The 19,884-nt window shown below is 35.3% G+C and overlaps 2 protein-coding genes across 15 annotated transcripts in view; one reads left to right on the top strand and one right to left on the bottom strand.

Annotated features, from left to right (window-relative positions):
* The window catches only part of CNOT2 (CCR4-NOT transcription complex subunit 2), a 109,463-nt gene that overhangs the window by 87,430 nt on the left and 2,149 nt on the right, over positions 1-19,884 (bottom strand). The gene's annotated exons all lie outside the window — the stretch shown is intronic.
* LOC141408102 (uncharacterized) overlaps positions 17,511-19,884 on the top strand; it is a 79,052-nt gene continuing 76,678 nt past the window's right edge. The window contains exon 1 of the mRNA XM_074007700.1: positions 17,511-17,566. Coding sequence (XP_073863801.1) covers positions 17,511-17,566 — 56 coding nt within the window. The remainder of the gene's footprint in view (positions 17,567-19,884) is intronic.

Here is a 19,884-nt window from a genome sequence, read left to right as displayed (position 1 = left end):
AGAAACAAGATGGTAACCCAAGTCCACAGGAAAATTGGAGAGAACCAGAAATATCAAATAAGAAAGTTAATGTAAGAAATTCTATAAAATTATACTTGGTCTCCTCCTTTCTCTCAGATCCATTAACCCTTTTCTCCTTTGCCCCAAGAATACTCACTGGCAGCACTTGTGGCTGCAGCATTTACCCCAAGATAACTTTGCATGAAATACTTCGCTTTTATTATTATTTTTGTATTGCTCTAGCATATCAACTTTGTAAACAAAAGACATCATTGTATTTATAGCAATCTGTTTTTAGTGGTAGTATTTCCATACATCAAGTATTTCTTGATTGCTGAAAATGTCAAATCCTCGAAAATGTGGCATTCCTACAAGTGATGCTAACATCATTCTCAAACAATTGTTGGCCAAAGATTCATTTGATGAATCCAATTTTTCTGAAATAATTATAATGATTCAGATGATTCTGATGTTAGTTTTGTTTAGAAATAACTCCAAGAGCCGGGTGTGGTGGCTCACGCCTGTAATTCCAGCACTTTGGGAGGTTGAGGTGGGCAGATCATGAGGTCAGGAGTTCGAGACCAGCCTGGCCAACACGGTGAAACCCTGTCTCTATTAAAAATACAAAAATTAGCTAAGCGTGGTGGCGGGTGCCTGTAATCCCAGCTACTTGTGAGGCTGAGGCAGGAGAATCCTTTGAACCTGGGAGGCAGAGGTTGCAGTGAGCCAAGATTGCGCCACTGCACTCCAGCCTGGGCAACAGAGCGAGACTCTGTCTCAAAAAAAAAAAAAAAAAAAGAAAAGAAAAGAACAGAACTCCAAGAACAGTTTTTTAATATTTTATTTTCACATTGAGTATCTGTCAGATTTGCTTCGGCCTCAAAAAGTATATTTATGTAAAATTAAATGAGCACTGGCAGCAAGCTACACTTTTTTTTTCTAAATGGGAAAAGGGTTAAATGACACAAAATTATGTAAAGTAGTAACAATAACAATACATTGTTGGGTTTGTAAACTATAATAACTGCAATATGTATAACAACAATAGCACAAAAAGAAAGAAAAAGGAACAGACCTATATATGAGTGAGATTTCTGTATCTAGCTAGAATTAAGTTAGTACAAGTCCAAAGTAGCTTTTGATAAGGTAAGATGTGTATAATAAGCAATAGTAAGCACTAACAAGAAAAAAAAAAAAAAGAAAGAATATTGTGAAAATATCATTAAAGGAATTAAATTAAAATGTTACACTACAAGAAAGTCAACTAACACAAAAGACAGGAGCAAAGAAAGACGAGAAGAACAAAAAAGACATGAAACATACAGAAAATGAAACAAAATGGCAGACATATATTCAACTATATAATTAACAACATTAAATATAAATGATTAAATAATCCAATTGAAAGGCAGAGACTGACAAACTACAAAAAAATCCAACAATCTACTATAGGAGACACACTTTAAAAATGCAAATATAACATCAGACAAAATAAACTTTAAAATAATTATTAAAGATAAAGAGAAAAAAACTTACTATGATAAATTGGCCAATCATCAGAGAAATACATCAATTATAAACAAATGAACCTAACGAGAGCCCCAAAATAAATGAAGCAAAACCTGACAGAACCGAAGAGAGAAATAGCCAATTCAACAACAGTAGTTGGGAGACTTTAATACCCCATTTCAATAATGGATGCAACAACCAGATACAAGGTAAGTCAACAGACTTGAAAATATAAAATAACTACACCTGACAGACATCTATTCTCTAAGATGATCATATGCTAGGTCATAATCAAGCATTAATTTAAAAGGACTGAAATAATACAAAGTATGTTCTGTAGACACAATGGAATGAAATTAGAGATAATGACAAAATAAAATCTGTGAAGTTCACAAGTACACAGAAATTAAACAACACTTCTAAATAAGTAATGGGTAAAAGAAAAAAATCACAAAGGAAACTAGAAAATACTTTGGGAGGAATAAATTCAAAAATACAAGATACCAAAACTTATGTGACACAGTGAAAACAGTGCTAGGGGGCAAATTTATAGCCATAAATGCCTACGTTTTTAAAAAGATCTCAAATCAATAACCTAATCTTCCACCTTAAAAAAAAAAAAAAAAAAAAAAAAACTAGAAAAAGGGCCGGGTGTGGTGGCTCATACCTATAATCCCCGCACTCTGGGAGGCCAAGGAGGGTGGATCACCTGAGGTCAGGAGTTCGAGACCAGGCTGTCCAAGGTGGAAACTCCATCTCTACTAAAAACTCAAAAATCAGCTGGACGTGGTGGCACACACCTGTGGTCCCAACTACCCGGGAGGCTGAGGCAGGAGAACTGCTCCAACTCGGGAGGCGGAGGTTGCAGTGAGCCGAGATTGTGGCACTGCACTCCAGCCTGGGCAACACAGTGAGACTTCACTCATTTAAAAAAAAAAAAAAAGGCCAGGTGCGGTGGGTCACGCCTGTAATCCCAGCACTTTGGGAGGCTGAGGCAGGCGGATCACGAGGTCAGAAGATCGAGACCATCCTGGCTAACACGGTAAAACCCAATCTCGACTAAAAAATACAAAAAAATTAGCCGGGCGTGGTAGCACGCGCCTGTAGTCCCAGCTACACAGGAGGCTGAGGCAGGAGAATGGCGTGAACCCAGGAGGCGGGGCTTGCAGTGAGCGAGACTCCGTCTCCGAGGCGGGTGGATCACGAGGTCAAGAGATAGAGATCATCCTGGCTAACACCCACGAGATAGAGACCATCCTGGCTAACATGGTGAAACCCCGTCTCTACTAAAAATACAAAAAACTTAGCTGGGCGCGGTGGCTGGCGCCTGTAGTCCCAGCTACTCGGGAGGCTCACGCAGGAGAATGCATGAACCCGGGAGGCGGAGCTTGCAGTGAGCTGAGATGGCACCACTTCACTCCAGCCTGGTGACAGAGTGAGACTCCGTCTCAAAACAAACAAACAACAACAAAAAAAACAAAACCTAGAAAGAAATGAGCAAACTAAACCAAAAGCAAACAATGGATATAATAAAGATGAGAGCTGATATAAGTGAACTAGAGAATAAAAAAATGAGAAATACTTTTTAAAGTTTATTATCTAAAAAGATAAACAGATTGACAAACTTTGAGCTAAACTGACCAAGAAAAGAAAAAAAAAAAAAAGAAAAAGAAGACTCAAAGTACTAAAAACAGGAAAGAAACAGAGTACATTACTACAACTTTGTAGGGTAGGCATAGCAAGGATCGTAAAGAAATAATGTGAACTGAATACTAACAAATTAAATAACTAAAGGAAAGGGACAAATTCTTACAAAGTCACAGACTATCAAAATTGACTTAGGATGAAACAGACAATCTGAATAGACCTATAACAAGTGAAGAGATTGCATTAGTAATTTTAAAACTTCCCATTAAACAAACAAACAAACAAAAATCTCAGGCCCAGGCAGCTTCACTGGTGAGTTGTACCAATTATAAGAAAAGCTAATATCAATTCTTCACAAACTCTTCCAAAACAGAGAAGAGTTTTGGAACCTGGAACATTTCCTGACTCATTTTACAAGACCATTGTCATCCAGATAACAACATCAAAGAAATCTCAAGAAATGAAAACCACAGACTGATATATCTTATGAAAATAGGCAGAAAACCTAGTCAGGCGTGGTGGCTCATGCCTGTAATCCCAGCTTTGGGAGGCTGACGCAGGAGGATCATGACGTCAGGAGATCGAGACCATCCTGGCTAAGACAATGAAACCCGGTCTCTACTAAAAAATACAAAAAAATTAGCCAGGAGTGGTGGTGGGTGCCTGTAGTCCCAGCTACTCGGGAGGGTGAGGCAGGAGAATGGTGTGAACCTGGGAGGCGGAGCTTGCAGTGAGCCAACATCGTGCCACTGCACTACAGCCTGGACGACTGAACGAGACTCCGTCTCAAAAAATAATAAAAGAAAATAGGCACAAACACCCCCAACAAAATACCAGAAAACAAATACAGCAAAATAGGGATTATACGACATGACCAGTGGATTTATCCCAGAAATTCAAGAACTGTTCAATATCATAAAAACAAAAAATGTAATACAACATATTAGAAGAAACAACCACATGATCATCTCAAAAGATGCACCAAAAAAAGCATCTGAAAAAAATCTAACAGCCTTTCATAAAAGCACTCAACAAACTAGAAATAGAAGGGAACATCCTCAAACCGATAAAAGGTATCCATGGGGGAAAAAAAACAAAAACAAAAAAACAAACCAAAAAAACACACACAGATATGTACTTAAAGATTAAAGTCTGAATGCTTTCCTAATAAGATCAGGGATAACACAAGGTTGCCCACTAAACAGAATTGCCATTTCTATTGCATACTCTACTGAAGATTCTAGCCAGAACAATTAGGCAAAAAAAATAAAATAGAATGCATTCAGATTGGAAAAGAAGAAGTGAAACTACCTCTAATTGCAGATTACCTGATGTCATAGATAAGAAAATCCAAGAAGCCACTAAAAAGATTATCATAAACACATGAACCTTACAAGAGAGCACCAAAATGAATGAAGCAAAATTGACAGCTGAAGAGAGAAAAAGCCAATTCAACAACAGTGGTTGGGAGACTTTTAATACTCCATGTCAGTAATGAATGCCAACAACTAGATACAAGGTAAGCCAACAGGAGACCTGAAAATACAGAACAGTTTACATAGCAGTTTAATACTGAAGATTTTATTAATAGTAATGTTTTATAATAAGTAAACAAGTTCAACAAAGTTGCAGGGTACAAAATCAATATGCAAAAATTAATTGCATTTCTATACAATAACAATGAACAATCCAAAAATGAAATTAAGAAAATAACTCCATTTCTGAAGCATCCAAGAGAATAAAATTCTTAAGTATAAGTTTAACAAAAGTAATACAAAACATACCATAAAAACTACAAAACATTATTAAAAGAAATTAAAGTCTATTCTGGTCCTCAATTGATTTTAAAAAAAGAAAGAAATTAAATAACTATATAAATAGAAAGATATCCCATGTTCAGTTTCAACACAATTCTATCAATATTCCCCCTGGCTTCTTTGGAGAAATTAGCAAGCTAATTCTAAAATTCATATGGAAATTCATGGAGCACATACTAATAACATAATCTCGAAAAAGAATAGAGTTGGAGGATTCTCAAAAATTCCTGTTTTCAAAATTGCAGACTGTAATCAAGGGATACTGGCATAAGGATAGGCATATCAATCAATGAAACAGAATTGAGAGTCCAGAAATAAAGCTTCATATATACAGTCAGTTCATTTTAGATAAGAGTACTAAGATAAATGAATAGAGAAAACAGTCTTTTTAACAAATACTGAGCTCCAAATCATGCACATTTTCCACTATTATCTCTTCACATATTCTATATACAAATTTAAATCTAGCAACACACAAAATCTAGAGATTTTAGCAGTCTCATCATAAAGGAAAGCAGTAAAACTGGAGGAAGAGGGTGTTTATTACATGCATTCATTCAACAAATATGTTTCAGGCACCAGTGAGAAAAGCACTAGCCAACAAAACAACATCCAACAGAAGTGAACAACTGATACATGCAACATAAATAAGTCATAAAATTACATTGAGCAAAAGAAGACACAAAACAATGTAGTACCTACAAATCCATTTGTTCGAATCTCTAGAAAAAATCTCAAATATACTGACAGAAAGCAGATCTGTGGTTGCCAGGGCCATGACTGGGGTCTCCCTGCAATCAGTGAACTACAGCGGTGACAGGAATGTTCTGTATCTGAATGATGGTGATGGTTAAACGGGTATATAAGTTTGTGAAAACTCATTTAAAAAGGACACTTAAATGGGTACCTTGTATTATGTGTAAACTTCCTTGGCAAGGTTGATTTAAAAATAAAAATGGAATTAGTTCCTATGGATATTAAAAAATAATAAGCCCTGCATGAAAACTTGCCCTAGATCAACACTAAAAACTAAGCCCGGTCTGAATTTCACTATAAAAGTGAAAGCCTCTAGAAGTATGCTTGAACAAGAACAGTACAATGAAAAAATCAGGAGGTTATGAAGTCAAAGACCTGACTCTGGATCTTACTGGGTAGCTTATATGACCTGGAAGAACTTAATTACCAGTTATGTGGTAGAACCTACCTTATTTACTCAACTGTAAAATGGGAAAAACTCAGCTAACCTCATGTAACAACTGTGAAGAGTATATACAAGGTATATTTTACTCTAAGTAAAAATGTCCTTACGGTAGCTTAGCAAAGTCTTGCCTCATTTGCCTCTGACCTTTTCTGTACCCATCTACCATTCTCTTCCTTTCCCACTACATTCTAGGCACACAGACTTCTTTGCAATTTTTTAATCATAAGACATCAAGAATACATCTCTCTCAGGTTTTTTCTTCTTTGTTATTGTCCCTTCCTGAAAGCCCTTTCTCCTGAATAAGCGCAGGATTGCTCCCTCACCACAGGCTCACTCCTTGAGGGAAAATCAGTGGGAAAGGACTTCCCTGACCAGCTTATTTAAATCTGCACCTCATACACACTCCACACTTTCTCTTAGTTTCTTTTCCTCCTTATCCTTACCACCATCTGTCAGACTATATGTATCTATATAGATTTTATTTGGTACACTGCTATATTCTTTTGGAATAGCACTTGGGGCACACAGTAGGAGTTAAATAAATATTTGCCAAATTAATGAATAAATGAGTAATATAAAGAAAGTATCTAATACAATACCTAAATGTTGTCTTTGCCTACTTCCCACAAGCAAAATACTATTTTCAAATACATCCACAGATATCAAAATGATTTTGAAGCCCTCCAGAAAACATAAGCTTAAGAAAATACTGAAAATACAATCTGATTTTAGCATTTAACATAACGTCTTAACCTACATTTTCATTGTTGATACAGTAAATTAAATTAGGCAAAAATTCTTTTAAACTTTTTCGCTGTAAGTTTATCCAGTTTAAACCTCTTGGAGATCAATTTTGATATGGTACTTCTGTATATTAACCCTGTCTCATAATTGTGTGATATACTATTTGCTTTTTTTTCCCAGGAAGTACGGAATAATGCTTGGGAGGGGACCACAGACAGGACTATAACATATTACTCTTATTTTGTCTTTATGCTTATTAGTAAGAATGAAAAACATAAACAGAAAACGTGAAAATAGAAGTGAATATAAAATATTCCCTCTTCAGAGAAAAAGCCAAAAAATACAAGTTTTAAAATTATCAGTTTCTAACTTTGAAATTTAGAACTTTTTTTAAACACAACCATACGCAGTGTTAGTGACAGTAAATTAAAAAACACAGTTCACACAGAGTTGGAGAGAATGTAAACTGGCACAGCTTTGCTGTAAGAAAAAAAGCAACTGAATATTAAAAGCTTTGGAAGATAACCTTTCATACACCCAACATATTTATATTTGTTAGGCCCTGTATGAGGTTTCAAATATACATTAATGAACTAGACTGAACTTGTCCCTACTCATGATCTAGTGGGGGAATGAAAGACAAATTTTTTTAGCATAATAGTTAATTACAATAGATGCTAGGTGAGAAGAGTCTACTTAAGAAAAGGGTAGTTGGGGAAAGACTCTGAGAGTATCCTGTATACTATCGGATGTGCTAAATGCTGTAAATATGTTGTCATTTACTCCTTCCAACCTCTGAGGTAAGTATCATTATTATACCTGTTCTTACGGAAAGAATACTAAGGCTTGAAAAGTAATTTGACTAAGGACACAGCAATTGGCTAAGCATTGGACCTGCTTACCTCCAAAATTCATATATTTTGAAATGATTGTACTTGCAGAAATTTCTTCTAAAGAAATAAATGTACAAACGATTCAGGTACAAGAATGTTCATCACAGTGCTATTTGTAAAAGTAAAAAGTCAAAATAAAATGTTCAATCATACACAATCACTAAATCAGTTATGCTCTGGCCATTAAGAATCTTATTTTGGATAAATATATGACACTGGAAAATGCTTATGGTGTCAGTTTTGTTTTTTGTTTTCAATACAGGTTCCAAATTAGCATGTATACTCCAATTTCTTCATCACAAAAATGCAAACTTTCGTGGATATCTCTGAGGGACTTTTTCTCCCCTCTTTATTACAACTCTCCAGCATTTTCACATCCCCCTATATTACCTTAATAATCAGAGAGAAAAATGAGAGACTGTAGAGCTTACAAACACATGTATACAAAGGAAATGACAATGTTTGCATCAGTTAACAATGGTTCTCTAGGTTGTAGGCTTGGAAGTGATTTTTTATTTTCTTCTCTCACTAATCTTTCCTTTCTACTTTTTCTATAATAAGCATATGCTATTACTACTTTTTTTTTTTTTTTTTTAAACCACAGGTCTCCTTCAGCAGAACCTCACATTTAATTCACTCCATATAAAAATTTAAAAACCAGTAAATAACAGTATTACTTCCTTGGTATGCTGTAATAATACATATCAATATACAAGAATCTAAAATTATAAAACAGGTAAGTTATAGAGAAATTTTCTATTACAAAAGAATCTTCTCTTTAAAAAAATTTACCCCAGAATCCCAAGTTGAAGTTCCCAAAGTAAATAAAAACTTCTCAAATCATTAATTTGAATCAGATGTTCAAAATCAAAGGAATTAAATACTCTTTTTCTGAGCCAATTGATAAATCCGAAACTATTCTCAAATAGTGTTAAGTGACAGAAAAGCAAAAATAATCTTTGCCTTGTCTTGATATTTTAGCATGTACATTTTTGGTACAAGGCTGGAATATATAATTAAAAATAAAAGCCTTCTTCATCATATAGCTTAGGATATAAATTATTCTGAGGAATGAATTCCCTACTTTTAGTTAATTCCAGTGAAATAAGCAAAGAGCCTTAGATATTGAAAACTTTATTCTAAAGTGTGGTAATAATCTTCTAATAGTAAACCTAACAGTTAACTGAGTATCTGATGCCCGAGTATTTTGCTGTGCCTGACAATTATTATTAAAACTATCAAAATTATAAGGGGGCATATCTTGACCAGAATCTGTAGATCTTCTAGAAGTTCATATGTTTTATATCACAAGGATAAGTTTTATAAATAAGTTTTAGATATGAGTCCTTTGCTCAATTTTAAATTATTTGCCTTAGTTAATATGAAAGAATGGAAGAGCAAACTAACTGAGTAAAGATTTAGGGTAGCTGTATTCCAGTTTCTAAAGTTTTAATATATGTTTTTAGAAGAAAAAAGTATTTTGCTTGTAACTGGCTTTATTACGGTACACGATTAAATAATCAGCACACCTAACAAATATTTAATGTCAGTAACTAGATTTTACAAGGATGATAGTAAAAGCAATGCCTTTTCCTACAATGCACAACAGTCATTTTCCAAATTCATTACTCTGTGATTCACTTTCCTTGCTTTGCTACTGCAGCTATTTAGTACTATTCTGCTTGCCTTATATGGTCTTTACTTTTAATGTTTCAAAAGGCTCAGTACCCAAGAGATCTTACAGATTTAAGGGACAAAGAACAGTGTAAGTTATTCATACACATTATATGCACAAGAATACACAAGAGTTTCCAACTACTGCACTGACATTCTCAATGCTCTAATTATAAATTACAAATGATTTTCAAAAAATAGACATGATGTTCACGAAAAATATGCTTGGCTAACAATGATAAAGGACACAAATACAGTTACAAAAATGAGAATACCCCAAAGATTATCATGATGTTTTACCCTAATGATACAGGAGTTAAGATGAAGTAAATTTCCTGCTATAGATACATACAGAAAGCATCAGGACCTCAGCATGCAAAAATATTCAATTAACTGGCCTGCTCTGATGAACACAGCAGAATCATTCTTTACCACTCCCACAATCTTTCCAAACTCCTTTCTCCCAAAGTCCAATAAGCCAGTTGTCTTTTTCTTTTTTCTGAGATGGAGTCTAGCTCTGTCACCTAGGCTGGTGCACACTGGCATGATGTCAACTCATTGCAACCTCTGCCTCCCAGGTTCAAGCGATTCTCTCGCCACAGCCTCCCAAGTATCTGGGATTAGACACGCGTGCCACCACGCCTGGCTAATTTTTTGTATTTTTAGTAGAGACAGGGTTTTCCATTTTGGCCAGGCTGATCTTGAACTTCTGACCTAAGTGATCCACCTGCCTCGGCCTCCCAAAGTGCTGGGATTACAGGAATGAGCTACTGCACCTGGCCTAATAAGCCAGGTATCTACTTAAATACAAACGCATAAAGGGCAAAGCACCCAAATGCAGCAGCATCACAAGATAAAAATGAATGAATCATTCAATCAATCATACAACTTAAGAAACTACAGTAGTTCTCCCCTTATCCGCGGTTTCTTCTTCCTCAGTTTCAGTTATTCATGGTGAACCACAGTCCAAAAATATTACATGGAAAATTCCAGAAATAATTCATATATTTTAAATTAGGCACCATTCTGAGGAGTGTGATGAAATTTTGTGACATCCCGCTCCATACCACCTGGGACATGATATCCTTGCTACATATGCTACCCACCCCTTAGTCACGTTAGTAACTATCTTGGTTATCAGACTGACAGGTCACAAAAAATACAAGTACAGTACAAGAGGTGTTTTGAGAGACAGATCACATTTGCTTAACTTTTTTACAGTATATAATTATTCTTTTTTTTTTTTTTGAGACAGAGTCTCGCTGTGTCCCCCAGGCTGGAGTACAGTGGCTCGATCTTGGCTCACTGCAAACTCCGCCTCCCAGGTTCAGGCAATTCTCCTGCCTCCGCCTCCCAAGTAGCTGGGACTACAGGCGCGTGCCACCAATCCTGGTTAATTTTTGTATTTTAGTAGAGGCGGGGTTTCATCGTGCTAGCCAGGATGGTCTTGATCTCCTGACCTTGTGATCCACCCACCTTGGCCTCCCAAAGTGCTGGGACTACAGGCGTGAGCCACTGCGCCCGGCCTATTTTATTATTAGCTATTGTTGCTCATCTCTTATTGTACCTAATGTACAAGTTAAACTTTATCATAGGTATGTATGCAGGGGGAATAGTACATATAAGGTTCAGTGCTATCCGTAGTTTCAGGCATCCACTGGGGTCTTAGAATATATTTCCCCTTGAATTAAGGGGAGACTACTATACTAGTTTATACTAGTTTCACTACAATGACTAATAATCAGGAATAATTATCATGATACTTTTTTGACATGCTCTACAGTTAAACACTTTTGCTTTCATTATCTGAGTTGTCATCAGCAACACTGGGAGGTATAAATTATCAAACAGCTGAGGCTCTTCAATACTAATTGATTATACCAGGCACACAGCTAGTAAGTTCATAGAGCCCAGACTGGAACCCATCATCTGAATCCAAGTGTGAAGTCTTTCCAAAATAATGTATTATCTGCTCATTAAAGATGAGCACATACTCAATGGTACATTTATCAACTTTCAAAAAAATAAATGGTACGTGCTATTTCTTCTGAACTTCCAGAATTTTTGCAATATTTGCTCTACATAAAGGAAATGGCATGGGAACCAACACCAGTAAATACCTACTGTCAGGAGTTTTACAGGATCTTATTAAAACCCACTTAAATACACTTAAGCGAAGAAGATATTTTATTAATTTTAAGGAAGAAAACAGGCATAGAGGAAAAACTGCTACAGGTAACTAACTCTGCATTATTCAGGTTGTAAAAGGTAGACACTGTCTGTCTGAATCCTAACCCATTAGATTTATCCCACTTAACAAACGAATTATTAAATGCCTATTATGTGCCCTGTGCTTTGCCAAGTGCTGCAGACAATGTGAAGATTTATTTATGTTACTCAAAATATTACACATCTTACTTCACAGAAGGTCATTTAAACAAAATTCCTGGTAGGAAAAACATGTTTAGACTCTAAAAGCAAGACTGCATTCTTGTTTACATTTACAAATCTGATACAAAAAAGAGTATAGTGCACTCTGTGAAATAAATTGTGGCTAATTCTCATACGTCTCAGAAGCTCCTCTTTAACCTAACAAGTCCCACTCCAAAACGAAAACAAACAAAAAATTCACAAAAACCTTTAATCCTTACATCAGTCCTACTGGGTAAGTATTGTTATTTATCTACATTTTTCTTTGTTTTTATTTATTTTTAATCTACATTTTTCAAATGAGAAAACTGAAGTATAGGGAGGATAAGTCACATAGCCAATTGAAAACAGTACAATGGTGATTCCATTTCAGGCTGGTTAGTTCCAGACATTATGGACATCATGTAAAATTTCAGAATATAACTCTTTTTAACAGCAGATAGATCAGCTCCATTTTATTCAGTCAAAAGTGAACTAAATAGACAATTAGGCTACGTGGGCAGCTCTACATGCCATAGTTGAACCATTAACTTTTGCTATGATAAAATAGTATATAATGCATACAATAAAAGCAGCAATTTAGGTCAGTAATCCCAGCACTTTGGGAAGACGAGGCAGGCAGATGGCTTGAGCGCAGGAGCTCAAGACCACCCTGGGCAACATGGAGGAACCCTGTCTCTACAAAAGATGCAAAAATTAGCCGGGCATGGTGGCGTGCGTCTGTAGTCCCAGCTACTCGGGAGGCTTAGGTGGGAGGATTGATTAAGCCCAGGAGGTCAAGGCTGCAGTGCACTGTGATCATGCTGCTGCATTCCAGCCTGGGTGACAAGGTGAGACGTGTCTCAAAAATAAAAATAAAAATAAAATTAATAATTTGCTGAAACTACATTCTCAGAGAAGCAATTCTTTTTCTTTAAAAATATTAATTTAGGATTTGTTTTTGCACGTCAATTAACAAATAATGCTAGCAACCTAATACAACCAAGTGTTATATGTATAGTATTTTGAGAAACACACAAACAAGTATATATAAAATAAGCACTTCTAGTAATATAATATAAATATCAGCTCCTATGTAGGGATTTTATCACTGATTCAGATTTTCTTCATATTTTTCCAATTTATCTAAGAATGTTAAATCTCCTGTCTAACACATTACGTCAGATGATAATACTCAAACTTTGCCTGCCCCAAAACGTTTGTAAAAATTCCATCCCAGTAATGGAAAAACCTTGAACAGTAGGCATTCATTTATATGTATAACAAACAAGTTCTCTAAAAGAAACTACAGAGTTTCAAAGTCATACAGTTCTTAACAAATAAAAATCCTGCTTATATGAATACAAAGTACTCAATTTGTTTAATGGAGAGAAAATAATCTTTCAAAAATGTCACAAATACACACCATTAAGCTATAATTTTCATTGTAAATCGACTGTGGAATCTCAACTTTCCCCTGAAACACAAATCTGTTTATCAATCTCATTGGCTATTTTTTTTTCCAATGGTTAATGGTTCCCTCATCACATAAAAGATAAGACCTCTCATACTGTGGCTACTTCATTCCTTCAACTAACATCTCCTATGAGGTCCCAGAATTCTGTCAAGGGCTATGGAGGATTACCTTGCCATTCTCCAAATCCAGAATATTTTCCCAAGATTTGTGCATTTACAAGGCTGATACCCTCCCCTCCTCCACCTAGTTAACTACAAAGCACCCTTCAGAACCCAGTTCACTTACCACCTCCTTGAAGCCAACTCATTAACTCCCTGAAACAAGGTTACTGTACTCTAGGATGTTTCTACAGTATGACAAAAATTTAACTTGAGGAATTATGCAGTGCAACTATAATAGTGCACAGCACATAGTAACATTTATTGGACTGTACAAGGAAATCTAATTAAACATGAAAATCATTACTAATTTCTGAGAAAAGTATAGGTTTGATTATTCTACATAAACACATGAATTAAGGAAAGTTTTCAGTTTGCTTTCCCATGTCATTTTCCAGTACTCCAGACAGACCACCCCCCAACCCCCACAATTCATCTGATGTAGAAAACAATTTCAAGGCACCTTAATAAAAAATAATCCCTCCTCCCTATTGCTCTTTATAAAACTTATTACAGATTACTGGGTCCACCATGGTATTTTCAGAAGTTGAAAGACACAGATTATTATGCTTTAATCATCTCTTCTCCCCTTTAGAGCTTACCCCCATTTATGCAGAAAGCACTAAGTAATTGTTGATGAAATTTCTTATCTTTAAACATGCAAAACTTGACCCTATCTCAGGGCCTTCTATTCCTTCTGTCTGGAAAAGCATTCAACCACATTTCTGCATGGCTTACACCTTTCTCTGTTTCTGCTCAAATGATACCTCCACAGAAGTCTTCTCTCATCACCCTACTTAATCTCTTTTTTTCCATTTCTAATCAAGTGCTGTACTTTTATCCCCCTTTATTTTTTCCTAAGTTACCACTAGCTGAAATTATATTTATTTGTTTACTGTCTGTCTCCTCCTCCAGAATGTTAGGTTAATGAAGGTGGAGACTTGTCTGAATCACCATCATATATCCAATAACAATGTCGAGCAGAGACTAAACACTTAAATTACTACAGGATTTACTTGAAAACATCTAGAGTGCTAACATATAACCAGCAGAGCCTAAACTTTAAATTTAATTTAATAAACAATTTCTATCCAAACTCTACTAAAAAACAGCTAAATTACACGAGTTTCGCATGTGCAGGGAATAGAAAAAGAACTTTTAAAATACACAGAATTTTACTGTTGGAAGTGAGTTTGGCAATCAAGCACAGAGATTTTCAAACTATGATATGAAACACCTTAGTGTTTCACTAATTTGTGCTTCACAAATTCATTTAAGCATTGGATTACAATTTTTTTACACACATACATCCATTTTAGGATGAGTGATATACACACACAAGTGCACTGTATACCAAACTTAAACAGTTTAAAGACTATCTCATACTGGTCAAAGGATACAAATTTCAGTGAGACAGGGGGAATAACTTAAAGAGATGTATTGTACAACATGGTGACTATAGTTAAGAATAATGTATTGTCTTTTTGAAAATTGTGAAGGATGTTTTTGCACCTTCAAAAATGATAAGTATGTGAGGTAAATCATGTGTTAATTACCCTGATTTAGCAGCTCCACAATGTATATATATTTTAAAACATGATGTTGTACACCATAAATATACAAAATTTTAATATGTCAAAAAAAAAAAAAAAAGACTATCTCAGATGTCAGGTTAACCAGTTTGGCTGTATTAAATAAAGTTTGGCCTGACATACTTATAAATATACCTAGAATTTCTCATAAGCATAGATTAGAAAGATTATGGCTCCAATTTTTTGTCTAATTTCAGGCCAGACATGTTCACTCCCATAAAAACTACACCCCTAAAGCATTACTTTGTCCAGTAATCTGTTCAGCATATGACTACCTCAGAATAATGGTGCAATAGTATGTAAAATGTAGCATCAATGATATGTTATAACCTATTCTCATTATAACAAACTATTTGCTTTCAAGTTTTTAATGTTTCTCAATGAATGTTTATAATTTTTAAAAATGAGCAGCTGTTGTATATTGCCAGAAAGTCAAGCTTGAAACAAAAATTTCCTACTGCTGCTTGTCTTTCAAACTTCTGTATCAATTCGATTAAATATCTAGGATCTGCAAGATGATCAGATGCAAACAAAAATAAATCTTCCATCAACACCTATTTTATTTAATAAATCACGATTTTCTCTATAAAGTAGCGTTAAAATAAACGAGAAAGAAATTAGACTCTAAGTACAGTCTGAAGATGAAAATGGCCTTCATAATTCTCAACTTCTAATTTTCTTATTGACCAAAATAGCTTGTTTATAAACATAAATGTTAAGTTTTAAACTTATTTTAAATAATATATATAAAATTAAGATAATGAAAGTCCTCTCTGCAAGCTGTAAAACATTTTTAAAATATGAAGTAGCAAAGCCAAAAGTAGTCAGGTGCTTGGAATGGCACAGTAAACCTAATATTTTATTTTACTGACCTATGAAAGATTCTTACAAGCAGAAAACTAAATACAAAATTTACATGCAGGATAGGCATAATTTACAAAGTAGAAAATAATACAAAAGCACATTCTTGCCAGATATGACACAAAACCAAATGTTCCTCTCTCAAACACATTGTATTACATAATCAGTCATTACGTTTTGTCCAGATGCTAATACAAACTGGAGCTGTTACAACATCTGAATACACAAATGGAAAAATAGTATATCAATATGTTTGAAAAACAAGCAAGTCTACTCACTGTTACCTAAATTGCCAGGACACACAATTTTCTCTCACTCATTTATCATTAGTTTTTACTAAGTTTTTACTAAAACTTAGTAAAAACTTACTAAATGTGCATTTTCATCTACTCACATATAAGGAAAGACATTCCCATTCAGAAAAGGCAGAGAAAGGATTGGTGTCTTGAGTACTGGATCATATTCCCTTTTTAAAAATATATACTCTGTATCTTTAGCAGCTCTTAGTCACTAAAAGGTCTCTGGAACATATACAGGCAATTAAGACATAATATTCCTAAAATCATTATCAGTATTAGCATATCTACTAAAATGATATTCTGGGAGTCATCTATCCTGTTTTGATTTCGACATCTCTAAAATGGGCACAAAACTGGCTCACAAGCTCTTAAACAAACCTGTAAAGGCCAGATGTTTCTCAAAATCGCCGTTTCAGATTTGAGAAAGGTAAAATGTTGTATGTATCATATATGACATAACATCTGCCAATGGCAACACCTGCAGTCAAACACGTGAACATTTCCATATGAAAAAGTGGGAAAATCAGATTAAGAAAGATGATAATCAGATTCACAGGTATAATTCCAGTTGATATTTTCTCACCTTATTCAAAACAAAACTAAACAAATGATCAACTTTCAGAGCTTTTTAAATTTTGGACCTCCAATAAGACACATCTCACCTTATTTCCATAAGGGCAATTTTATTCAAACTAGAGAAATCCTGCTTTCTACTAACCAATGGGCCAGGCATTAAGAGGAAAAAGGTGAGAAAAACAGAATCTAACTTCAGAAGCCCCAAATATAATAGGAGCTCATGTGTAAGTACTGGTAAACATGTTACCTTGTAAAGACAAATACAAAATATCTCCTTCAAATAATGGCCATAACCACACATAATACAGCAAGAAATACAGACCTAAACATCCTGCCAGAAGCAAAACAGGGTATTAATCACTCTATTACTAACATCCTCCCCTAATTCCATACTAACTCAACACACAGTTCTCTAAGAAGCTAGTTATCTATTTTTCCATATGTAATTAAGAAGCAAAACTGTAAGACAGGATTCAAGAAAGTGAAGGAATACAGGATGCCATTCTTCCCACCACTTTTCCAATCTGTTGCTTCAGATCTGTGGATTGTGAAACAGTACTGACAAATGACAATCTAGCAACAGTTCAGTTTAATAGATACGTATCTATTATACGTACCTACTAAGTATTATGCACTATAGAGGCATTTGAAACATGAACATAAACAAATCAAAGCCCTACCTCTCAGGTGCTCCCAGTCCAGATGGACAGTAAATTACAATACAGTGTGACATTCTATAATAGAAGTTTGAAGACTAAAAAGCAATACAGCAGAAAGATTTGAGGAGTCAGGAAAGATTTATGAAGAAAGTGATACCAAAGAGGAGTATAGAAGAAGTTCATCAAACAACAGAGAAGTGAAAGATACATAAAATATGCACCACCACCCTCCCCCACACACATACATGCAATAACATACACATGAATAAAAGGAATAGGATGGGCGTGGTGGCTCACACCTGTAATCCCAGCACTTTGGGAGGCTGAGGCAGGCAGGTTGTCTGAGGTCAGGAGTTTGAGGCAAGCCTGACCAACATGGTAAAACCCTGTCTCTACTAAAAATACAAAATTAGCCGGGCGCATGCCTGTAATCCTAGCTACTCAGGAGGCTGAGGCAGGAGAATCACTTGAACCTGGGAGGTGGAGGTAGTAGGGAGCCAAGATCGCGCCATTGCACTCCAGCCTGGGCGAGGAGCAAAACTCCGTCTCAAAGAAGAAGAAAAAAAAAGAATAAGGAAAGGAAAATGTTCAGGGTTAAGTGGCAAATAGTCCAAAATATCTAACTATATATCTAAGTGGACTTAGATCCTGAGTCTAAGCATATACAAAGCACTCAAGTGCCCAGAAAACGAAAAATTTCCCATTTTTTTCTAAATAATTCACTTTTTTTGTATTTCCATATTATATATCATGAGCTCTTGACAAAAAGTAAACATCGTAAACTGTTTTATTACTTTACAATGCAGCACACCCCCAAGTGATATACCAACGGATACCAACAGATTTGCAACTGTATTTCAGAGAACGAGCTGTCAGAAAACACACTATGAATTCTATTTCCAGGACATTCCTAATAGTATAGACAAAGTAAATAAATGAACAAGCCACATCAGCATGATTAGTCATAACAGTTGAATTCTAAAATAGAAATCAAAGGATGTTAAACAGAAAAACTAAAGAAATAAAACCCTAACTTTCATTCCACTTCAAGGCAAACTTTCTTTTTTTTTTTTTTTTTTTGAGACGGAGTCTCGCTGTGTCGCCCAGGCTGGAGTGCAGTGGCCGGATCTCAGCTCACTGCAAGCTCTGCCTCCCGGGTTTTTACGCCATTCTCCTGCCTCAGCCTCCAGAGAAGCCGGGACTACAGGCGCCCGCCACCTCGCCCGGCTAGTTTTTTGTATTTTTTTAGTAGAGACGGGGTTTCACCGTGTTAGCCAGGATGGTCTCGAACTCCTGACCTCGTGATCCGCCCGTCTCGGCCTCCCAAAGTGCTGGGATTACAGGCTTGAGCCACCGCGCCCGGCCTCAAGGCAAACTTTCTACAACGACATCAACTTTAGCACAGCTCTTTTCAAAATATCTGGTATAAGTCACAGTGAAATTCAATCCCTTTAAGTATCACAGGTAGAAACCGCTCTTAGTAAGGAAGAACAGTCACCTGTATCATCAAGCAGAATAAGTTCTACCATAGCACTAGATCCCTTGATTAACACTGTATATAATTCCACTCAAACATTACAGTACACCTCATATTAACTCTGCCCCTAAACTGCCCTACCTGGTACCTTGGATCTTTTGCCTCTTTGTGTTACAAAATCCCCTACAGACCCAGGTAACAAATAACATCATAAATGTTTGGTTGTATATTTTCCTAAAATCTCAGGAAAATTTTAACAAATTTTAACAACAAAAAAACAGCTATTGTTTAACATTGCTTTTAAAGAGCAAAAAAATAAATTGTAAGCTAAGTGTTTTTCACTAGTCTATTAATGCTTACTCATTATTTCACATATACATGTGAAGCATACATTCTATTTACATTATCAGAAAATCTTATGAAGTCTGTCACTAGAAAACATAAAACTATAACTTATACAGGTTGTAAAAAATTCTGTAATGGTCTTTCAAAATATAGGTACTTTTAATACCAGTATCTACTAAAGGAATACAAATGAGAACTGGGTTAGAAGCACTTCTAATAAAATCTATTCATACACCTGAAAATTTTATTTACTTTTGAACAAATAATTTTCAGGTTATAATAACTGTAAAGCATCTCTGAAAAATCAAAAAGTGCAACACCCAAAGTTATAAAGGAAAAACAAAGGTAATTAGTCCTTGTAGGGAGGTATATGGGAAGTTGTATCATTCTGAATTTTTTTGTTTTTGTTTTTTGCCCAGCATCATAAGATAAGCCACATTCTGAGTTTTATCTTCAAGATCAGGTACTTGGGGATATAAATCACTCACACACAAGCATTTTGCCCTCCTTTTCCACCATATAAATTAAAGTATTATAGAAACTGAA

The sequence above is a fragment of the Macaca fascicularis genome, chromosome 11, assembly GCF_037993035.2.
Source record: "Macaca fascicularis isolate 582-1 chromosome 11, T2T-MFA8v1.1".
NCBI classification, from domain to species: Eukaryota; Metazoa; Chordata; class Mammalia; order Primates; family Cercopithecidae; genus Macaca; species Macaca fascicularis.
The sequence above is the reverse complement of the archived record's forward strand: the minus strand, read 5'-3'. Positions and strand labels throughout refer to the sequence as shown.